This window comes from Plodia interpunctella, chromosome 6 (genome assembly GCF_027563975.2).
Source record: "Plodia interpunctella isolate USDA-ARS_2022_Savannah chromosome 6, ilPloInte3.2, whole genome shotgun sequence".
In the NCBI taxonomy this organism is placed as follows: Eukaryota; Metazoa; Arthropoda; class Insecta; order Lepidoptera; family Pyralidae; genus Plodia; species Plodia interpunctella.
The window spans coordinates 7,780,275-7,804,316 of record NC_071299.1 but is presented as its reverse complement, the minus strand read 5'-3'; the positions used below and the strand labels follow the sequence as shown (position 1 = coordinate 7,804,316).

At 32.7% G+C, this 24,042-nt stretch overlaps 1 protein-coding gene across 14 annotated transcripts in view; it reads right to left on the bottom strand.

The window, feature by feature from the left end:
- The window catches only part of dnc (dunce), a 334,918-nt gene that overhangs the window by 33,354 nt on the left and 277,522 nt on the right, over positions 1-24,042 (bottom strand). For all 14 annotated transcript variants that reach the window (XM_053746307.2, XM_053746313.2, XM_053746314.2 and 11 more), the window contains 2 exons: positions 11,373-11,474; positions 2,399-2,463 (listed from right to left, as the gene is read on the bottom strand). In XM_053746307.2, coding sequence (XP_053602282.1) covers positions 2,399-2,463; positions 11,373-11,474 — 167 coding nt within the window. The remainder of the gene's footprint in view (positions 1-2,398; positions 2,464-11,372; positions 11,475-24,042) is intronic.

Here is a 24,042-nt window from a genome sequence, read left to right as displayed (position 1 = left end):
ATATTGTTTCTACAATATTTGATTATTAATCCGTATTTATATAAGGCTTTTAGCTATATTTATTAATAACCCCATCCCACTCTCCGTCAAACCATTTTAAAATTAGAGCTGGCTGACAAACCAAGTGAGTCTCAGGCTCAAGTCTAGCTTGTTACTCGAGTGAAGTCTTCAGCGAGGTCAACGGTGCTCAGCAGGGCCGGATTAACCATGTTAGGGCCATTAGGCAAGACGATTCCCCGGACCAGCTTTCAATTTTTGAAGATTATCAGCGCTTTTCAAGTTATTAATCACATAACTGACGTTAACCTTATCAAAAACTTGTTAGCTACTTGTGCGATAATTGTTATAAAATGTTATGCTGGCTGGTATCACTACAAGTTTATTATAACTAAAAGTACTATAAATTTTTCCTTGAAAACTAAGCAATGTATGTACATTGCTTACATATGTACACCGACAACTATCGATGTTGATAGTCATCGATCTTGGCTGATGTGTAGAGGAATATCGATAGCCCAGGGGTGTATGTGGTTATGTCGACATTATTGTACACTGCGCATTTAATTATCACACGTTAGAAAATAATGAAGTAATAGTGATCTGGATTAACCGTTGGTACTGGTGACATACTACAAAGTGGTATATCAATAGTTAGCTGGATTATAAAGCAGCCATTCGTGTTTTACAATCCAAGAAACTATTGGTTTCATATGCCACCTGTATTCTTAAACTTTTTATAAATCTTATAAAGTATCTTAATAAGAACAACCCTTACTTTTAGTAAGGCCCGTCCCGAGTTCGCTCGGATAAAATCTCAATAATTTATACACCTAAACCTTCCTCAGGAATAATACTATCTATTGGTGAAAACCGCATGAAAATCCGTGCAGTAGTTTTTGTGCTTATCGCGAACAGACAGACGCGGCAGAGGACTTTGTTTTATAATATGTAAGGATGAAGTAAGCTAACGAGGTTAATCGGATTACACCCATGCAAAGATTTACAACCACCATTCGACGTCGATATATCTATAGTATATATCTATCATACTTAATAGATAAAGGTTTATTAATTACTTTCCTTAATCATCGTAATTGCGCATAAATATTTTTTCAAGTACCCTTATTTTTCTGTCGATGATACAATGAAATATAATGTTATTAAATTGGTATCGATTTCGATGAATTCTAATTGAGATATTGCGTTTCTGAATGCGATAAAAATGTAAATATATAATACACGATTCTTTTTCCTCATGACAACCTTTGGCAACGAATTTCATTCTTTAAAAGTTTGATTCATGTATCGAATTTAAATCGAGTTTTTTTAGATTCTTCTCTTGGTCCCGTCTCTCATGTACGAATCGGCGGTACTACTGCTACTAGTTTCCAACCAATTCGGTTATTCACAAAATAATAGGTATAGAAAAAATATATTTTCTGTACAATTTTGTGAGGTATATTAAAAGGTGGGTGAAGAAAGGTAGGATTTTCCGCAACCCTGCGTATAAGCACAGCTTTATATGATAGTAACGAACTACGCCGCAACAAAAACGCGTGGGTGGTTTACTTTAAGAGGAGATCTATAGAGCTAAGTAAAATAAAACTCAGTAATATTTATTTTGATAAACTTTTCATGAAACTTAGCCTCAAAATAGAATAAAATTTACATACAGATTTAAGAATAGGATTATTTGAACCCGTAAAGTACTTAAGTATCCTTAAATATAATAAAAAGACCTCCTGTTGCGTCTGTATATATTATACGGTTTTCATTAATAGATAGTGTGATGACCAGGTTTAGATGTGTAATTTATTATGGTTTTATTCGAGTGAAGCCGGGACGAGCCGCTAGTTGAGAATAATTTTCCCAATGCCGGCTAGTGTTCCCGTAAAAATGGCAGTTACTCTCTTTAATAACATGAAAGATTTTCGTGAACGAATGAACATAATGACATAAAAGTAGATGTTCATAGGAAACGGGCTCATTAATAACAGGAGACCAAAGTCTCTCCGTAATACAACTTCTGTTGCTAATAAAGAAAGTAACTTTCTAATAATAAATTAATATAGTGTGGCTTCATATTATGAACTTGCATGATTGTATCGCGGCGCGGGTCCGATGGGCACGAATAGAGAAAGGGGCATAATAACACACCAAAACCGTAGAAGAAATATAATATTTGTAATCACAGGTACACAAAAATAAATATTTGTCAAAGCTGGGAATCGTTCCCAGGATCTCCAGATAACAGACGGGCGTGTTTACCACTTGGCCACGGCTGTCGTAGCGTCAGGAGTAGCTAAAGTTACGTTTTTAATTATTTTTAACAATTATTCTCTCATTTTTCTCTGATTTTTTTCTCAGTATATACGGTATTATGTATAGATCGACTCACCTCCTGGATTGAAATTCTTTGGTTGTGGTGTCACAGCTGTCGCCGCCCCCGATGATCTTCGTGATCTGAAAGATCAAGATGGCATAAATATAATTAATTATAAATAAAAAGTATGTTTTTTATTATTGTTATTTTATTGAGGGTAATAAGTTTACGGTATGTAATATGAGTTATTGCGCTCTGTTCATGTGGTCTGTTCGACTATGCCCTCAATCGCCTATGAGAGGAATATCCACTTTGATATTCCTATTATAGCCGATAGGCTAGCGGCCTTTAACTATTTCAGAATTTCATCACCAATCAATAATATTCAGCAATTATGGTCAAATATTCGTCTATTTTCATGAATAACATCGAAACTGTTTATTTTATAATAATGATGATATCTAGGTTTGTCATAAGGAACCCTTTCATTTCATAAGTTTTGCTAATCTTTTTTATATTTTCTAATTAGTCCCCCCCTCTTATTTGAAAAAAATATACTCTGCACTTTGGGTCGTAGGTCGTATACAATCTTACCAAACTTCACCTGATTTGGTCCAGTAGATTAGGAGAAAATTGTTTGTCTGACGGACGGACAGACAGACGGTGATGTTATATAAGGGTTCCGTTTTTTCATTTGTGTACGGAACCCTAAACTTGATATAAATCCTATTAAGTATGATATTGTTAAATATGCCTTTATCTATTCCCAAACACGCGTTGTTATATATTTTGAATTAAAGACAGACGCGCAATTATATCATTCATCGCGGCAAAGTGCGCATAATATCTTAAATAAAAAGATGAAAGTAAACATCTAAGGGTCGAGAAATGAAAGCGTACATCTAATAACTCTGTTTACTTGGAGAAAAGCTCTTATCTTTAATGAGATTAAATTTATTTTTGTGTATTCAAAGGTTTCTATAGAGTACGAGAGCGTACGGATCGACAAGCCGAAGTTTCAGGTTGAGATGTTTGTTACAAATACAATGACAACTAATCGCAGAAAATCACAACACACAAATATTATACACTACTCATATTACATCACTATGTAATATGAGTTATTCGAATGATTTCGTGTAAGTACATGATTTTATTCATATAATATTTTGAATAAGAAACGGAAATAGAGGACCACATGATATCTAAAATATTTTATATCAACCACTCCAATAGTGGAAAGGAGGAATTAAATAATGTTCATGTTATGTGTTGAACCTTGATAAAATATTAGTATTCAGAGAAAATGTACGGGATATCTGAAATATTGTCCCAGACATAAATAACACGTGGTTCCTATATGTTACGATCTGGGTTTACAACCTAGTCCTATATTTAGACGGACCATAAACGACACATTTGATGCACATAAGCTAAAATTAGCTAACTGCTGGCAAGCATCATCGTAACGCAATGAAGGTCAAGAACATTGCTATAAATGACAGATGGGTTTTATAAATCTACTAACATAGAACAATAAAGCGCTAGAGCTTCTATTTGTAGATGTGTGTAGAGAGTATGGCATTTAAGATTAGATCATAAAGAGTTAGAAGCTTGGCCTTACATAAGATTTATTTTATAGAGCAAACCGTGTGCAGGTGCACTCGTCTTAGTAACATTCTACTTTCATGGAAATATATCAAAACATTTTATTTTTCAAATTTACAGGAAAGAGCCTCCGACGGTTTTGATTCTAAATAGTTTATTTGTATTTCTCATATTAATACTAATAAAACACAGATCTAACCTTTGGCTAACTTTTGTTCAATATTAGTTTGGCTGACATTGGTTATCATTGACGTGCATAATAAAATATTGGTGTAAACAATAATATCACAAGCCAAAGCTTGATTGCGTTTGTTGTTTTAAAGTTATTTATATTTCAGTTGTTACATAATTTTTGAAATTATAACAAATAGCACTTTTAATTAGGTCTTTTGATAACGGAAAATATGATATAGCATTCTGACTTTGAACGAGATTAATATGTATAATAGACATATATTATGTAAATAAATACGAAGTCTGTTTTTTTTCTACTTCTACAGTTTATTTAAGCTAAGATATGACGGTAGCCTTCTCTGTTTGTTTGGATTTTTCCCAATTTGTTTGCTGAAGAATTCAATACTTTGATCGCAGGTAAATATTTAAGCGTAACGTGATGCGATATCGCTCAATCGCTTCGGCTGGAAATTGAGTATTATTTGCTTGCTTGTCGCAATATACGTTTTTTAAAAGTACAATATATTTTTTACATTCCATACGTGCTTGATACAGTCATAAACTTTAGATAAAATTGAATTCATCCTGTATCTTAGAGATTCCATTTTAAAATATTTAAATATAGAAATTGAATTGTCATTATAACAAGAGACGGATATTCTTTGAGATAAGTGTAAAATTATAATTATAACTTTAATAGGTACCATTATAGCATTGATAATTATTATTATACTATTAATTATTATCAAATCCAAAAGTCGTAAAATGTGATAGAGATGAAACTAACGAACTAAGTATTTTAAGTAAAATAACAAATTAAATATGACTCGCTTTCACCTCACGAAACAACAGTTACATTTTTAGAAACGTTATAAAGTTCGAAATGAAAACCAAAAAATCGCAAAGGAAATAATGTCAAATATTGAACAATGAAAGTTTAAAATTAGCGAATTCATTATCATCGCAATAAAAGGCGGGATTTGCAATTTTATTAAAGCATTTTACATTTTACGACAACGCCGGTTTCACTGATCTGAATATACGTGGGACAATTCCCGTGGCCCGTGTCATGTCGGTGTCCAGAGTAAATATTTACAGCAGGGTGGAGCGCTCTCGCCGCCCGAAACCGACCTCTTCTATAAATATGCTTCATTAATAAGCGTTTGTTTTTATTTAATGCAATTTATTGGTGTTGTACGTTTTCCTTTTTTTTTTAAAGAATCTGCTCAAAAATTTTGTGCGAAGTATTTTTAAACCACGAATTTGTAGTACCAATATACATGAGTTTGTGGAAAACTTTTCAGACTAAAAATATTGTGCAAACAGTGAACCCATGTCAAACATGTTCCCATACATGATACTCGAAAACTATCATCAGACTTGCCATTCACTAACTTGCTCACGAGCTGAATGGACTAGTTACGTTAATGGGAAGCCAAACAACTCGGGATTAGCTAGCAACATTGACATGAAACAGATTTCAAGCGCACAAACAACACGTAAAAGTTATAGCTTCAGACTTTACGGTGCTTCCACCAGCTTCGCGTGATCGTTCACTCAAGTGTCATGGTGATCTATCATCGCAATAATTCAAATAGGTTGGTATCTATTGATTTCACGTGTACTTATTTTATTGTAAACGTTTTAAAGTTTCTTTTACTATTTACACAATGTCTTTTTCATCAATTAAATTATTAGATTGGTATTGACTATTGTGAGCAAAAAAGCAGATATTTATACATTCATTAAAAATCGAAAGGAATATTTATGACCGTTTAGAGATTCCAATGAACTTTCGTAAATAGGTTACATTATACAATAAGAGAAAGAAGCGATTCAGAAAATAATACAACATATTGATTGTATTACTGTTTGTTGTTGTACCTAGCTATTGTTGCTCAAATATACAACCACTATCTCGAATTTTCCAACGTGAGTATGTAGTTTTTAGGTCGGCCTTGCGTTCAACAAATATTGCACAAAATGTTTCGAGTTGCATTTGTTTAGCACATGTAATACTTACGTACGCTCGAGAGGCATTGAGAGCTAAAAACGAACTGTGATAAACTGATATGCCAAAGATTTCGAGTCCCGCGTTTTCATTTTCCCATCAAATTAAAGCACTTTTATTTCCTAAAACGTGACAGACCCGACCCGCTAAAATGTATTTTGTCTCATTTCACAAAACTCTTTTCTACTTTTATACGAATGGAATGATTTATAAACAAGTTACTGGGTTCCGTGACTGACGTCAGAGGTAACCTTTCGTTAATCAGTTTCGTTTATTTACTTGAAAATTTTATATTCTCTCTGCAGATAGTGTTAATAACCCGTTTTTATCTTGAAGCATTTATGAGTACTTAAAGACGATCTTTTTACTAAATTATTATGCAAGTTTCACTATTTAAAGTTAATTAAAAAATCGAAAAATATAATATTATATTTATCGATCTCTAGATATTTAGAATATGCCCCGGAGCTTTGCTCCCATGGGAATTTCGGGATAAAGTACTTTAACAAACGGTCCAGTAGATTTTGCGTGAAAGTACATACACACATCCTCACAAATTTTCGCATTTATAATATTAGTAGAATTTTTGAAATATCTAAGCTGGACATGTATTAATAAATCATTGGGACATTCACGCTATTCATAAGCATTCAGCTTAGCTACACAAGGAATCTTCGCTATTAATAAAACAAAAACGTAGGTATTTAATGTGATGATAATATTTATAACCAGTAAAATATTTTTACTGGTTATAAATAATATAATTTATACTGGTTATAATATATAAAGGTTTAATAACTATTAACTTGAATCAATGAATATGACTAAAGGTATTTTAAAATTCATTATATTATTCTTAAGTTTTTGTACCAATTTTTCGAAAGACAAAATTTATCTTAATTTCTATACAGTTTCAGCTGCCTGTGCTATGCATCTATTCTAATGCCGGCTCACATTGGTGGACGACTCGGATGCAGATTTGAATGAACGTATGTTGCGTAGTTTGACTTGTGAGTTTTTTTTTACCGTAAAGAAAATCCACCAGTAATGTACGTCGGAGCTTCAAGTTAGTTTTGCTTGCTGATAGTCAATGTAATGACTTTTTGAGCTTAACTAAAATCACACGCACACGCTTCACTTTAAATATAAAATTATCAACCAAGTGCAATTTGTAATTATATACGTCGAATGAATTCCGTGGTAATCTTATATTATAGGTTTCTTTTGAAATATATCACAGATACTACTCTCTCGCAATACAGGTTAAATTACTGTGTTTTATATGTAGCCTTTATGTGAAGAGAAATATATTTTTTTATTAGTGGGTGGGGCGATGACTAAAATGAGGCAGAACGTTCGGCATAGAGCGACGCTGCCGATAGTCGCGTGGTCGCCGATGTGTCATACCACGAGACACTACGTCACGACTGAATCATGGAGCCATAAATGTGTTGTGCTCAGTTGGCAATGTGACGCTCCACGTCTGATATATTTACACTTTTTGTAAGCTAAATCTCTTGCGTAAACCGCTAAAATGCGGACATCATATGACATCACTTCATGTATTCATCTTACTATTCCATAAAAGTAAGAAGTACAAAAAGAAAATACTTATGGCTGTGCACTTAAGCAGTGCACTTTTTGTTTTTAAGTCATATTATTATATAATATTTGCCATATTTAAGTAATGTTTTCGTTTATTGATTAATTATCGACAGAAAAGTGATAAATATATATAAAACTATAGATCTTTATTCTCTTCATATAATTATATAATTTTATATGAAGAGAATAAATTTAATAGATTTCTCTGTCTACGTTAAAAAATATACTATAACTTTTTTGTCGAAAATTAATCAATGAATGTAATAAAGAAATCTTCATTAGGTACATTCTCGTCGTATTTTTCATTTCGTTCATATATACATACATCATAGACACAAGAAAGAGAAATGCAAATCAGAAATACATGAGAAGAAAAGGGATAAAGCGCTTACGACGTGACACAAAAGATATAAATCTTTTGTGTCACGTCATGTGTGATCCCGGTTTCATAATGCCAAATCTGCAGATGGGCCGGGAAGTTGAATAGAATGTTCTATCTCATTTGGTTACGCTAGCTTTCTTTGTCATTGTTTTTTAGATTATTTTATGTTATACCAATAAATACTCTACTGTCACTTCCCGGCGATACCAAATGACAATGCTGATTTCATTTGCGAATCAATGCACAAAATAATTTGTTGAAATTGCACAATATTTAATAAAAACACTTAACTGTAAAATTACATAATAAAAGTCAGTAACTCTTATGAGTGAAAATATAATACGAGCTTATTCGTGTGCCGCATCCAATGATTCATCGTTCGCTGTGTTAACCTTGTGACGCTCACGCGCATGTGACGTAGCGGTTACACAATTAATTATATACATTAATCATAGCTACGTATCATTAGATTGCTACGATTAAGTTACAAATTAATAAAATATTTCCATGATGTTACTTTCATAAATTTACGTGACAGCAACCAGTTTTCAGTATCACCATTTCAAAACACAAGTAATTTCCTTATGCTGGTTGTACATTATCGCGGTATAGTTCGCTGAACTTTGGCGGATTCAGCACACATTGTTGGGTTTTAATTGTAGTAAATAAAAACTCTCATACAAACAATGCAACGTTCGTTCGTGTCGGCATCTATTTGAATGTTCAAAAGCATTTGTATAAACCGATGAAGGTGAGTCGGGTCGGTTGCTAGCTTCTAATACAGGAATTTCAAATTAATCTTAACACTTCTAACGTTGTCGTCAGTCGCATACACTATATATAACGAATACGGAAATGTCCTACCAGCACCATTTCTAGAAGTGTTATATTAAATTGAAACTTTGCATGAAGGATCTACCGAAGCCGTGGTTAAGACGCCCGCCATTTGCTTCCGGTGATGGAAAACATCATAAGAAAACCTGCTCAACTTGTGTGTGAAATGGAAAAGGCATTCACTCCTCTACTTCATTAATAGTGCCAAGAAATTCGTTGTATGTCTTTCATTTCACGTAATAATCAAGATCCTCAGCCATGAGGAATACGACTATGAAGGTAGAATGTACCGGTGATCATAAATAAATTGATAAATATATATAGGGACAAATCACACAGATTGAGTTAGACCCAAGGTAAGTTCGAGACTTGTGTTATGGAATACTAACTCAATGATCCCATATTCTACGAGTATAACCAATCTGCAAAATGCAATCTGAAAAAAGTCATTTTCCATCTTGACCTGACCGGGGATCGAACTCAAAACCTCCAGTGTAGCAGTCCGGCATAATGACCATTAGGATATCATTTCGTATGTGTGTATAGTATGTATACATGTATTTTGCATCACCCTGTAAAAGATATACTAAGCACGTAGTAGTCATTATTGTTAGACGTCATAACATGTATGTTACCTTGGAATTACTGTGTTATGCTTGTTAATAACACGTTATCTCACAACTATTAAGTTGCAGATTAATGTATATTGTCTCTCAAATATGTATTTGTACGCCAATTTGAGTTAATGTCAGTAATCTGGCTATGTCATGTATGTATATAGATTACGAGTAATATGTGTGGATTTTTATAGAAATAAATATTAACAAAATGTGTTCAACCGGTCGGTTGACAAAGACGGAAACATTTTTACGGACTAAATGTTCACATGTAAAAGAAACGGGCGTAAATTCTTCTATTTGACGGGTACTTTATTTGATCCTTTTGGTTAATACCAAAAGGATCTATCTAATGTTATTGGCAGAAAGAAAAATGACTTTAAAAAATGTTAGCAAAAATTACACGAACATACATTTTCTCATAATACACTGCAATTAGCAAATTTCTGTGATTAGTTATGAAGATTGAGGAAACTGAATAATATGTAGCGACTAGCACCGGGGACTCTCCGGTGGGTGTTTCGGCATAAAAAGTCCTAAAAGTTCTATGTATCTTGATAACAATCAGTCCAGTAGATTATGCGTGAAAGAGTAACAAACATTTTCACAAATTTTTGCATTTGTAATACAAATGCGAAAATAAAATAGCAGGATATTCGCCATTGAACGAACTCAAAGAACGTCAAATCAATTTAAGTAATTACTAACTAGAAAAAGGAAATTCGATGTTTATTAATTAAGAATCGATAGCTCTACATTAAACAGTAAACAATCGGTATCGGTTTTACTGTTGTCTTAACACAGTGCTTGTTTTAATCTGTTTCTTAAGGTAACTTAAATAAAATTAATTTGATGTCTAAAAATAAAGTCCGTTTTATTGACTATATTGAATTTCAGGAGGCGAGGGGGGAAGGATAGAATTAAAGACGAGAAGAAGTAATTATTTTAGGCAGTACTCGCATATACGTACTAAAACAAAAGAAAGTTGCTAATTAATATGATTGTAAAGCAAATAATTGAAACATTGATTTACCATCTCCCCCCCCACATGTATATTTTCTCTCCGTATATATTGTAGTCTTGAAAAAAATATTTTATTGCGTATGTTGCTAAAAACCATGAAACAATTTGAATTATAATGTCCTCGGCCATTGATATAAAAACCTGACGTGATATGTGCCACTTAACATTTATTTGATGTATGTTATGGGCGCAACAATGTTACGATAAATTCAGTACCGTTGGCAACTTTATATCTAATTTTGAATTTAAATCCGGAGAGTTGGATGGAAGGAATATTTTCGCAAAATATACTTTTTGACGTTGAAGGGGGATACATTGTTAGATAGATATCTTATCTAACTGGGCGCAGTCAAAATAGGAACAAAACGTGGTCTGTATTTGTTTTTTGAATAACAAAACGCCAATACTACATACCGAGATTTTTCTGACGATTCGCTTTTTTATCGTTTTGAATTTAGAAGCGTTCCATATACAGAAATCGACCTATATTCAAAAGCGTATTTTAACAACAGATAATACCTATACATAAGAAGCAAACAAAACAAAGGAAACATTTGAAATAAGCCAGTACCTTGTACTTATTCTCCTATTTACTATGCGTTCGTTTATTGTTTTTCTGTGTAGATATACCATCACTGTATAGTATTAAACAGAGTTGCCTTCTGCGTCTGTGTGTTTCCTAGATTTTATTTTTATTTTGATGAAGTTTTCACTGGAATTGGTACATGCCTAAATGGCCCCATGCAAAGCTTGGGCAGGTCGCTAGTTATTATAAAAGTAGTTGAAAGTACTTACTTGGAAGCTGGAACATTAGTAAGACTCAAAAAGTTGTTGCGGACGCTGCGCAGGCTGGCGAGCACTTGGGCGAAGGGCGTCACGATCAGGTCTTCACCGTGACTGCGGACAAAACACAACTTTATAAGTACACCGCTAGAGATTCAAAATTCAATAAAAAATATATTAAAGATTTATATAAGTAAAGATTTACCACATTTTATAAAAGTTAACTTCAACCGAATATTTTGATTTAGTTCTTTAATAACCTTTGTAAAATGTTCCACACTTGTATTACCCCTTTGAAGATTTGATAAAAATATGGAAAAATAAAATATTGATGAAAACAGTCGAGATAAAATGCAAAAACTTTTATAACAATCACAAACAAAAGGAGTTTGCAAAGAAAATAGAAGGTAAGCTTCTTAAAAAAATAACGATCAAAGGCATATGTCATGCAAAAAAAATTAACAAAGGCTCATTACGAAGTATAAAAAGAAGTTTTCATTTAAGATAGGTAGATATGTATAAGTACATGTCTTTTTTCCATGGCTTAAGAGGTTCTTTAAAATTAAGTTACATATTTTGTAATTGTATACAAGTTTTCAGTGACGCATTAGTGGTTATAAATGTATGCTAGTATATTCTCCAATAGAGTATATGCCGTTTTATAAATTATTAACTCACGTATGGGGCTTTTCTTAATTACAAGAATAAATTGATGAATGAATGATCTAGATTACTGTCACATCAATAATATATACAAGGACAACGTATTTTATAGAAGATTACTACGGTCTACAACCTACTACACATTAACTCTACAACGTATTTTGCATAAGTAATTTGTGAACTGTCCTCAAGTGATAGCAAAAACGTATGTACCATTCGCCCTGATAGAACCAGTTATTTATATGTACACATATTAATTGGCATTAATTAAATGTTACCTACGCATCATACGAAACTCGTTATACACCTTGTAATACCTACTTCAATAATTTAATATTTTCACAAAAAATATACCTACACAGCCAATAAATTGTTTTTATTTAAACCACGCCACCAATAAAGAATTTTTTGTAATAATGAAATTATGATGAAAATTCTGAGTGTCACGAATTGATAAAAATTATTAGATATATAAGGTTAAGTAATTAGGACAAAAAGATACATTTTACGATTATCTGTGAAAAAAGAAAACTCCTCACTGAAACTTTACGTTTGATCCAAAGATCGTTAGCATTTATGAAGCCTGTCTAACAACTACAGTGAAAGTTTGTATGTATGGTGAATATCAATAATTCAATATGTCCCTAAACTTAGTTATGAATAGTGAGATCTCAACTAACTCAATTATCAAGTAACCGCAACTAACACAAAGGTAACTTCTGCAAAATGAGCTATCAAATAGGCTTTGTTTATACATACACTCGTTACACATACTATATGATACATTATCCTCTAGTCATTACCAGACACAGCTTTAGGCCGTTTCAAACTCACGAGGTTATCGTTGACATAGTGGCTTTACAGATGAATAAGCATTGATATTTGGAAACCCATGTAAATTCTAGGGAAATTCCAAACAAAGCCATAATCAATAACAAATTTAATAATGAAGAATTTTTCTCAAATAAATTATTATATGAGAAATAAAAACACCGGTATCCGTAGGTACCATTGATTTCATCGTTTCATCTCAAGTTAGTAATTGATCACTCTAACCTAACAAGAAGTATGCTTTCGCATTACATTGCTACCATATGCTACTCTGCACATTACTTTAAAATGGATGTACGTTTAGGTACAGCTCGAAATGACAAAAATATATCTTCACTCATATAGAAGCCGCTGGCGAAAGCTAATAACGTATACTAAAGACCACATAGGTGTATATCTCACTTACCTACTACGCAAATAACACACAATATCTTAGAGATAAGTCCGTTATCCCCGGAGACCGTACTAAGTTTAATTGATATTGTCCCTTCGCATAATATTATGTGAGTGATGCCACAAAGTTTACGTATATATGCCTCGTTCATATCTGTTTACAATTCTCATGACAATATTGTTTTAAATAAATACACAATCTACCTGTATATTAGATATGGAAATATGAACTATCTTGTTACTATTTGTTGTTGGAATTTCGGGGAAAGTAAAAACTTGATATGGATGAATTTAAGGGTTGAAAAACAACTGCCCAACATCTTACCACTCCATACATAATATTTATATTATCTTTGGTTAAATATGATTACGATTTTTTTTGAATATTTTTTTAACTACTCTGGCCTCCCTGATTCAATGCTTTACATTAATGCGTGATTTTTAATTAATTAGGGTGAGTTCCACCTTCAAATTTGACGTTGATTTTAACCGGCGCGCTGACGTTTAGACAAAATGGCGTACTTTGAGTTTTTCTGTGCATGTTAAAGATAACGTCAAAGTTATCGGTGCAACCCACCCTAAGTGTATATTAAGTGCATATTGCAAATTTGACGTCGACGCTGGGAGCTAGTAAATCATGCTCATTGTTCAAATTAAGTTGCGATCTATCAGGTTCGATCTCCTTGACCAATTTATGACAATCTATTTAATTTTTCCGTATTTTATCATTAATCCCGTGCATCAATTCGTGAAAGGGGAAGTAGAGAACTATTTTTAGGTATCAGGTTATATATTTTGAAAAAAGGTGCCGAGCATGGACTTAGTAAGTACTTGGAGTACCTACTAATTCCATGGTGCCGAGTGTGACCCAACTGGCCAGTAACAAATAAAGAATTTATGTGGCAACATGAATCATTGTTCAACTCAGAATACTTAAATGAAAAGTATGGTATGCGCTGGCCGCTATGTTTCACGTGAAAATCAATAAGTCCAACGTACTGTGCATTATCAATGTATGAATATCGTGAGAAAAATTACACCTGCTTACAGACATGAATTGTGTAATATAGAAAAAGGCTTATCTTATGCGTATTCGATTTATAATATGTAAAATTATTTTCGTATTCACGCAAGTTTGCGGTTATGTTGAAATACTTTTCGGTTATTGAAATATTTGTTTAGGGCTGCCAACTAATGAAATATTTAATACAACATTTATCAGTTCAGAATTTTTATCAATTAGAATTAATATTTTTACTGAATATGGATAACCTCCTCATCATTATCATTACATCGTATAAAACAAAGTCTCTACTCACTGTCTGTCTGTCCCTATATATGTTTAGACCTTTAAAACAACGCAATGGATTCTCATGCGTATTTTTTTACTACTCTAATCAACAATACTACTACTCTAATCACAAATAATAAGTAAGAGAAAAAGATGATTAATAGTAATAGCCTTCCAAGACAGGCCTATGCTCACTCAACCCTGAGCATAAAGGCTGAAATGATAATCATGAGTATCAAACTGTGCACTAAAAATTTCTAAACTTAATTCGAGTGAATACGCAATAAAATATATTGTTAGTATTTACCAATCCAGAGTCCTTTCCCCCCATCCACAAGATCCAAATCATGTTTGAATTGAACAATTCGAATTATCGATTCGCGTCATTTATTTTGTAACAACATAAAACTTCGATCGCTCAGTAACACAACATTGTCTTTGCTTATAGCTCATATTTTCTCATTACGGAGCCTCGCAGATTTTACAGGTGTGTTTTATGGCACTCTTTATAGGCCTGTGCCTATTGCGGTAGCTCTCATTCGCCCATAAAGAACAGTTCAATGGTTCGAAAATTAACGACACCCTTCAACTTTTACGAGGCCGATTTATATATAAGGTTTTTCAAGAATTAATAAAGTTTTTATATCAACAATATTAACATTTATTTTTTTATGAGCAACGGGTTTTTTTATTTGAAAAGATTGCCTTTGTATTTCACGGCTCGTTCACCATGTCAAGCTATAAAGCTTGGTCAATATAATAATTTAATAAAATAGGCAAATAATCAAATTTGTTAAAAACAATTATGACTATGTAATGGTGTCAAGTCTAATATACGAATAGAATATATAACGCCAAAATATATTCAATATTTATTCATGAGCGTAAAATATGTATGAAGAGATACTTGTCGAGGGCATTATGTAGATTCCCTGGTCCGGAGCGTTGTTTTGGATGGCAAAATGACAATATTTCTAAGACCGGTCACGCATTCTATAAACCACTACATTTTGCGAGGGCTTTTAATATTATATCGGGAAATACCAATCATTTTATTGTCCTGAATCTTACCTAAGATTAAGATTCCACCAAAATATTCTAACTTGGTTTTTATGCAAATGCCTATATCATCGCGTAATCATAACATTACAAAATGAAAAATCTTGTTTTGAGTTCTGTAATGATTAAAATCTTCATTCGTGGTTAAGATCTGAGATTTTAAATGTTTCATTAAGTGTATGCGGTGGCTCAGCCTCAAGGCTCGTCTTGAATTACGACTGTACTGGTGTTTCTTCGACCACAATCTTCTTATCACTGTATTTATCTACATTATGTATTATAAGAGCAATAAAATTAAACAGCGCTAAGACGTGTGAGTAACAAAGTCTTGAGTTTACTTATGTGGAAAGTTAACTTAATTTAAAACTACTATGTGGCGTACTACTATATACTATATGGCCCAATAACCTGTTATAGGGTAATTAAATATAATAGAAATTAACTGACACATAAAACGTATATAATCTGCGAACATGATCTTCAAACACATATGAATATAATTGAATTTGTTTCAAACTACGCTAAAATCACGAGGTTCCAGTCACGCTCACGTGAGAGTGTAATCGTATGAAAACGAAGTGTTTGGCGGCATATTCTGGACTCTTGCCCACTAGACCACGTGAATAATAGTAACCAAGTACACTACGTACGTTATATAATATGACTACGTCATAGCGAGCCATGGCCAAGTATGTGTCTGGGTGGGCAAGGCTGAAGACGCAGTTTGCAATGGTTGGTACGTCATCAGATAGGATGCTATATGAACCATACGATCGTACAAATTTCTACGGAACGTTTTGTCTTTTGTATATTTAGTATTTTAGTAAGTAGTAAGAAAATCTAGGCCTCTGCCATACATAAAACTGAAACTAAAGATGAGAATAATATAGTCAGACAACAGAGAATGGAGTAGTTGAAAAAGGCAATTTTCAAATTACAGATTTTAAAGGAAATGCGTTAGATAAATCTAAGGAAGCACTAATAGATACTGGAATGTTGACGTTGTAGATTTATGTCCCGGTGCATACGAGCGATTAGGTTAGACGCTCACTAGATTGGCTGCAACAGGCGAGTGGCCACTTTTGTAGTTAGCAGCATCCTGTGAACTAACCCAATTACGGCCTGCTGTAGATGTCACTGCGCGATATTGACACATCATCAACATAGCTGAACTCGGGTTATGCAATTCATTCATCATTATTGACAAGTTGCTTTGCAAAATGAAGACATTTTATTAATATATTCAAACTTTGTATAATACGGAATATGTACTGTTTGTTTTAGTTTATTGAATATCAAAGACCTGATGTAATTTACAATCAAGTAAGGAGAAGTGATCCCAAAACAAAATACGTCAAAATAAGGTAAATGCGCATACAATTCTTAAATTTGCAATCAAATCTCTCTTTATCATAAAAGATAAGATCTAAAAAGACGAATTTAGGTCAGTGTACTCAATTTGGCAAGTAAGCGCTTGATTATAGTCAGTTATATAGTGGATCGAGAAGGAATAGTAAACAGGCAATGTCTGTGTTCCACTTAGCTATCCTCTTGTAGGGATAAACAAAGCGAGTAATTGTTTATGGGCTCATATACTTATGCGGAGATGCGAACATAAAAATATGAACCATCTATATAACTTAGTATATGAAAAATACAATGTTTCAGCATTCGGTAGCTTTTATTCAAATTGTTATGTGTTTATTAATAGTAGTAATGTCTTTTGACATTGGATCAAATTAAAATTAAAAAAATTAGTATAAAAAAAATATAAGCCCATTTATGGAGAAAAATAATTACAAGCAGACATTATCTAACAGCCATCTTTCCGCTATACAAGTATGAAAACCGCTTCCAATTTCATCCAGTAGTTTTTTCGCACGGGAACAATTATACTGACAGAAAGACAGGCAAAAATGAAAAAAAAAAAAGTTGTTCTAGCTTCTATTAGTCCCACATAGACACCGCGTAATTATTTTTCTTTCATATCTTTTATATACAGACATAGCTGATTTACAGTTTGATTATATGTATAGATATATAGATTTGTAAAACGTGACGTGATTCAAAATCTCATATGGATGTGGAAAAATTATGTACAAATCGTTTAAGTTGAACGATAAAAACATTTTATCTCTTGATACCTAATCCAGTTATTTTTGTCGACACTATTTTGAGCTGCAGATAATGCTCAGTGACTTTGTCGTGACAATTTGTAGAGAAGGTTATTTTTAGTTAACGATTGTTGTAAACGAAGCGTATTTGCAGCGATCTTTTGGGTGTGTTTCATAGTATAAATGCATTGAAATACTAGCGGCCTACCCCGCGTAAAACCATAGTAAAAAGTAGCCTATGTCACTCCTGATATAGTGTATGTTGTATAGAGTACTTCTAAAAATAAATAAATAGGGTTTAAAGTAAGTGTCATTTATTAGTTACTTTCCAATCAATAGTAGCCAATGATTAATTTTCTGCTAGTAACATTTTTCTCTGCAGTGGTTAATTGTCACATCTATTTCAGTATTCAACGAATAAAACTTGCTTTACAATGGCGTTGACAACTGCCTCTATCAGTAAAGTGCTCATAACAATTAGTGTGATGTATTAATCTACTCAGGACACGCGTATAAAGTATATGATCCTCAATTAAAAAATTGCTAGTCATAAAAGTCTGATATTCTATGTTGTACATACAGGGGAAAATATTGGCATTTTGACCGGTCAAAGGTAAGCTTTTAAGTTATCACAGCCGAAAAACTAAAAAAATAGAGAGCACTCAGCTAAATCACCGGGTACCCAATTTGAAGCTGCTTTTTGATGAACATTTCAATCAAATTTCATAAAAAGTAGCTAAAATTGGGTACAGTCAACAGCACATCCACCTACCCAAATTAATTGCAAACTTGCCGCTATTATTGCGCCATAATGGTTCATGCAGGGTAACTTGATGTACTGTTGACTGTATTTTCCAGGGTTTATTTAAGATATGATAAAGTCAATGTCAATAGACATTTTAAGGCGTAGAGAGCGCTTCTTGCTAAAGGAAATGAAACGGGACATAGAAAATCACCACATAGTATGACACAAAGTCGCTTCTTTAAAACAGCGCAACGGATTTTGATGCAGTTTTTTAAATACATAGTGTGTGATCCCTGATTTAGTGCTGCCCTGGCTTCACTCCCATAAACCCATAGTAAAAAGTAGCCTAACCTATGTTATTCCTGAAAGTTTCGTCCAGAACCAGCCCAGTAGTTTTTCAGTTTCATTTTCTTCATTAAATTCATTACAAAAAAACAAATCTTATTATTAATATATATATATATATATATATATACTACCTATTATATTAAACTTTCACGTGTGTAATATTATCAGCATGTAACACTCTCCCTTGTGGTTCGATCGAACGATAAACCTTTGTTTAATAATGAACTTTAAGTACACAGCCAATCCCTTATCATTAAAATGGCTACCTATTAGTCTGTCTTAAGTACCCATAAAGTAAGACCTATAGCTAGATTACAATCACTATTAAAAAGGACAATAGACGACACACATTTCTCTGTTTAAGTACTATAAATAACTTAGTGCCTATGAAGTACTCAACTGATACATTTCGTACTCAACGTCATTTTTGTATGTCTTGATGTCAAATTGACGTAAGTATGTGCATCTTCAACGTATGAACTAACAAAAAGTATTAAAAAATAATATTTACATTCCTAATCAAATACAAAATTGTTTTGATTTTATTTTACAATATTTGGATAGCTTTCTGTTGGTCAGACCTATAACTGCTTATAATGTATTTTGAAATGAGTATAGTAAAAAAATCAGTCATAAAAGATAAATATGTTACGGAAATAAGTTATAAATACAAACCGCCTTTCTTTAAGGAAGGAAGCATCACATATTTGTAATCTATTATGGTCTACTATACAATGAAGACATTCATTCATAGAATTCTTTTGGACTGAAATGTAATGAATATATCGATTGGATGCGAGATCACTGAAATTAGAACCAGCGTGTCCTTACAGAATAACATGGCGTTCTTAACATTTGACGGAATTTCTAATTTGAGGACATTTACAGTCGGGGCCTGTAGCCAAATCACGTACGGGAGCTAAATTGAATGAGACCTTATTCCCGATTACGATGGCGTTTATTGAATTCGGTACAATTCGTCTTGTAAACAGTTTTATTAGTACACAGTCATTTACCGCGTACGACGCAATGAAGGCCATTCAGTTCCCTTCGGCACTATTTAAATCTTTGTTCAACTATTTGCCAAAGAAGTGGCATTATGCGACGTCACTTAGTCATTATATAGCTCTATGTGGCACTTGCTAATGAAAACTACACAGTAGGATCGTTTTATTGATTTTGCAGTTGCTCGGGACCAATCAGCTTAGTGCACAGTGGTATTTAAGTACAAGTTTTCAAATGAAAACATATTCTGATCGACTTTTAATAAAAATAATGTCAAAATTTGTATTCACTTTTAAAGAAACCAATGTATGTTTGTTGAAATATTTCCGTCCACCAATATCGCCACATAAACTGAAGAGCATTGCTATAGAGGACAATTTTGTATGGTCTTATTTGGTTTCATCGGGAATGTATAAGAAGGCTGTCTGTCTTAGAAATACGAGTAGCTCAGTCGTAAAAAATACATATTTTAGGGACGTATTATTGGAGACTATTTACCTGTTAGCACTGGAATTCACGTCCGTTAGTTCCATGTTATTTTTGCAATAAATTCTTGAACATTTTGTAATCGGTGTGAAACTGTCAAGTTTGGCGTGAGGTGACAAATTCCTTTGCTTGACAAATATTTCACCCGTGTTCATTTAAGGTCGCATTAAAATTTATTGCAAGAGTATTACAAAAAAGTTTGTATGCATAAGAGGTTGTTTTAAATATAAATAAAGTGATATTTCGATCGTCTTTTTATCTTGTATTTATACTTTTGGTTAAATTAAAAAATAATTATATGTATTTTTATGGCCAGTATGCATTTGCGTGCATATTAAATCTTTGAAATACATGCCAGAAACAGGATTGTGTGGATTATCCTGACAAACAATAAGGCTTTTATAAGCCGTTAGCATTGCCTAAAGTAGACTGTTATACGAAAGGTTCCATTTTCTATTCCATGTTCAAAATCGGTTAATAGTAGCGTTTAAACTTTGCCGATAAGTTTAGATCTAATCAAAAGATCTAGAGCACTGTTCAAAGGATACAAAGGAACTGTGGGGTTTACTGGTAGTACTAAGTAATTTGGGTAAGTCGAACTATGTCAAGTTGGCTCAAGTTATATTGCTGCCTTCAACTGAGCACAGGTGCTTGTGTGATAAAGACTTTTTTACGGCGAATATGAAATGATCTCGCAATGAAAGTTGATAAGTGTAATGTGAATGTGAACGTGTCTTTAAAGACATATTCTATGTGACTTTATGTCATCAGTATTTTCTTTTTCTATTTTATATTTCATGCTATTATTGTTATTGTTTGGAAATATTTTAGTTCGAAATTAATTATTACGATGTAAATTTATTTACTTCAAATAAAGTGATCGTTATGTTGTATTAAAAAAATACTTCCATAATTGATGCTCACGATACAGGCCCAGATTAGTGTGGTATCATTCGACATATACCTATAATGTAATGTGCATGTAATTATTTTTGTTAAATAAATTACTCATAAAGTTTAGTGCCTACGTTATCTTTAGACGTGAAAGTGAGGATACGAGTTCAAATGCTTTGTTTCCTTTCAAGAAAATCCACTAATCATATTTCCAAATTGCCAATAAATTTTAAAGCAATGTATGTTGTTTTTTCCTAGAAAATGAGAATCCGCCTGTAGGTATATCGTAAACAAAGTAATTTTGATTTCCAACACGCGGGCCGCAATAAATTTCATTGAAAAATAAACGAAATTAGTCTGATAAACAATTGTATTAGCTAATAAATCACGGACTTTGCCTGTGGTGCGAGATTGTTTTCAGTTACAAGCAGGCATTGTATCTCATTCGGATATTTTTATGTTTTATTTTCAAGTTTAACAAAAACACAATTCTTTATAATTATATTTCCAACATTGTCATTTCTCTAGTAGTTAATTTATTTGTATATACGTATATATTGTAAGTATATTATTAGTATATGGTATTACTTATACAATATATTAAAATATATTGTAAGTTAATTAATATTATTCAGTTGATATTGCAGACTACAATGAATTCACGAGAGTCTTCCATTTAATAAATTCTCTGCATCGTAACTTTGGTCATTCCAGTCTAGAAGTTTAATACATTTTAATGAGTAATATTGAGTTACAGTTTTCCTTTAAATATTATTAAATTTTATTTAAGAATTAGTTATTTCCACAGGATTCCATTCGCAACTTTAATTTTAACAAAAATATCGTATACAGGAAAATTATGGTTTATAATTGTTTTAGAATATGCATTGTTTACACGGTATTAATAATAAATTGGAGGATTAGCAAACTATAATGTCGGACACCGCCATCATCGTGGGCTGACCAGTAACCTTGCTTACTCATGAAGTCAAGAATAAATCCCTCAGATGGTTACTTTACCGAAATAATATGAAACGGAATAAATTAAATACAATCGTCTCACGGATTTTATTGAACAAAATTAGGCAACAAAGACTGATTCTGTCAGTTAAATAATTTACAATTAAAATGTTTTTGTATGTATTTATATAACATTTCTATAATTTGTTATAAATAAATCAAGCAGAAGAAAATAATTTGATATAGCTACTACAATACTCCTCCGTGAAGTAAAAGGAAGAAAATTGGTTAGCTGTACTTCTAAAAGCGGAAATGTGTAGATTTCCTACAGGCTCGCCTGTTTCCGTTGACTTCAGTCGATTTCCGTTTCTTATTCGTAAGTTTTATCAGAAGTGGGTATTATTTTATTAACTTGCCGAATAATAATTATGTTTGCACACAAATCACTCGTATAACACAACAGAAAGCATGGTAATGTAGTAAATTTATGCAGGGCCTGTCTTGAGTTTGAATAGACTTTACGCTTCAGGTTCCGTGTTGTTTTGCCAACTTTGTTAATAAACTTAGTACGGCATCTACTACAATATAGTGGTTTGGACATTTGAGAAGGGGCAGGGACTGTGTATCGTTGTGTCTGGCTGAATACATTTCACAAGTCTTGACAAGAAAAATTGACCACAAAATATAGATAAGCCGGTTGTATTTTTTAACAATATTCAAAAATCTACTTTGATTTGTTACTAGATATTGCCCGGGCCTTTGCTCCCGTGGAAATTTTCAGATAAAGTATAGCCTATAGTAATCTTGGATAATGTAACTAATGGTGAAATAATTTTTGAAATAGGTTCGGTAGTTTTGAAGATTATCCGCCTCCAACATACAAACTCACAAACGCTTACCTTTTTATAGTAATAGTATACATTGGCTAAAATAAAATATTTTTTATACCTTTAAGAAATTGTAAAAGGAAAAAAATATAATTTATCAATAGTTACAAGCAACCTTCTCTAATTGTACTCTGTAAAACAAACCTGTTTTCCATACATAATTTATCACTTCGGAAGTGAAATAAACGCATGCCTCATAAATATTGTATGTGTCCCTCAAAGAATTAGATTCAAGCTTTTGTGAGCGATGCAATAGTTTGTCAAGATCGATTTCAAATAAACAGACCACGTTCATCCTCAAAGAATATCAGATAGTTGGTATCGGATGAAACTTGAAAATATATCTGGCAATACGAATTTGATATAGAAACATGAGCAGGCAGGGCGGGAGGGTTGCAATACGTTATTTGTTACAATTCGCAAAGGTTACATAACCATGATATCTAATATTTTCTATATTGACCAATCATCATATTTCTGTAACTACTTCGGAGAGTATATTCAATTGTTTTTGTTTTAATGATTTTAGGTCTAGTAATATAATGGGGATACCTTTGTATTATTTTATTACATACTAGCTGCGCCCCGGGGCTTCACTTCCGTGGAAATTTCGGTATAAAAGTACCCTATGTGTTATTCCAGGTTATTTTCTACTCGTGTATCAAACTTCATAACAATCAAGAGGTGACAAACAAACTTACTTTCGCGTTTATAATGTTAGTTGGGATTAACAAAGGAGAAAAGAGGAACACATAGTGGAGTATAGTATAGTCGTCTTGTATTTATTTACAAAAGCTTGTTGAAATAAAATGTGGATTCCTCTAGAGAAATCTATAGAGAATTTGCATCGCGTGCCTTGTTCATCGATAACAAACGCAGATAAAGTTAGAAGGATGTTCAGTGTTCGCAGTTATTTCCCCCGACATGTTTTCCGTCGCACATAACTTATATTTGTAGGTAAACTTTGCTTATCGGATACATACACACACGTGAAGTTTTATTATTG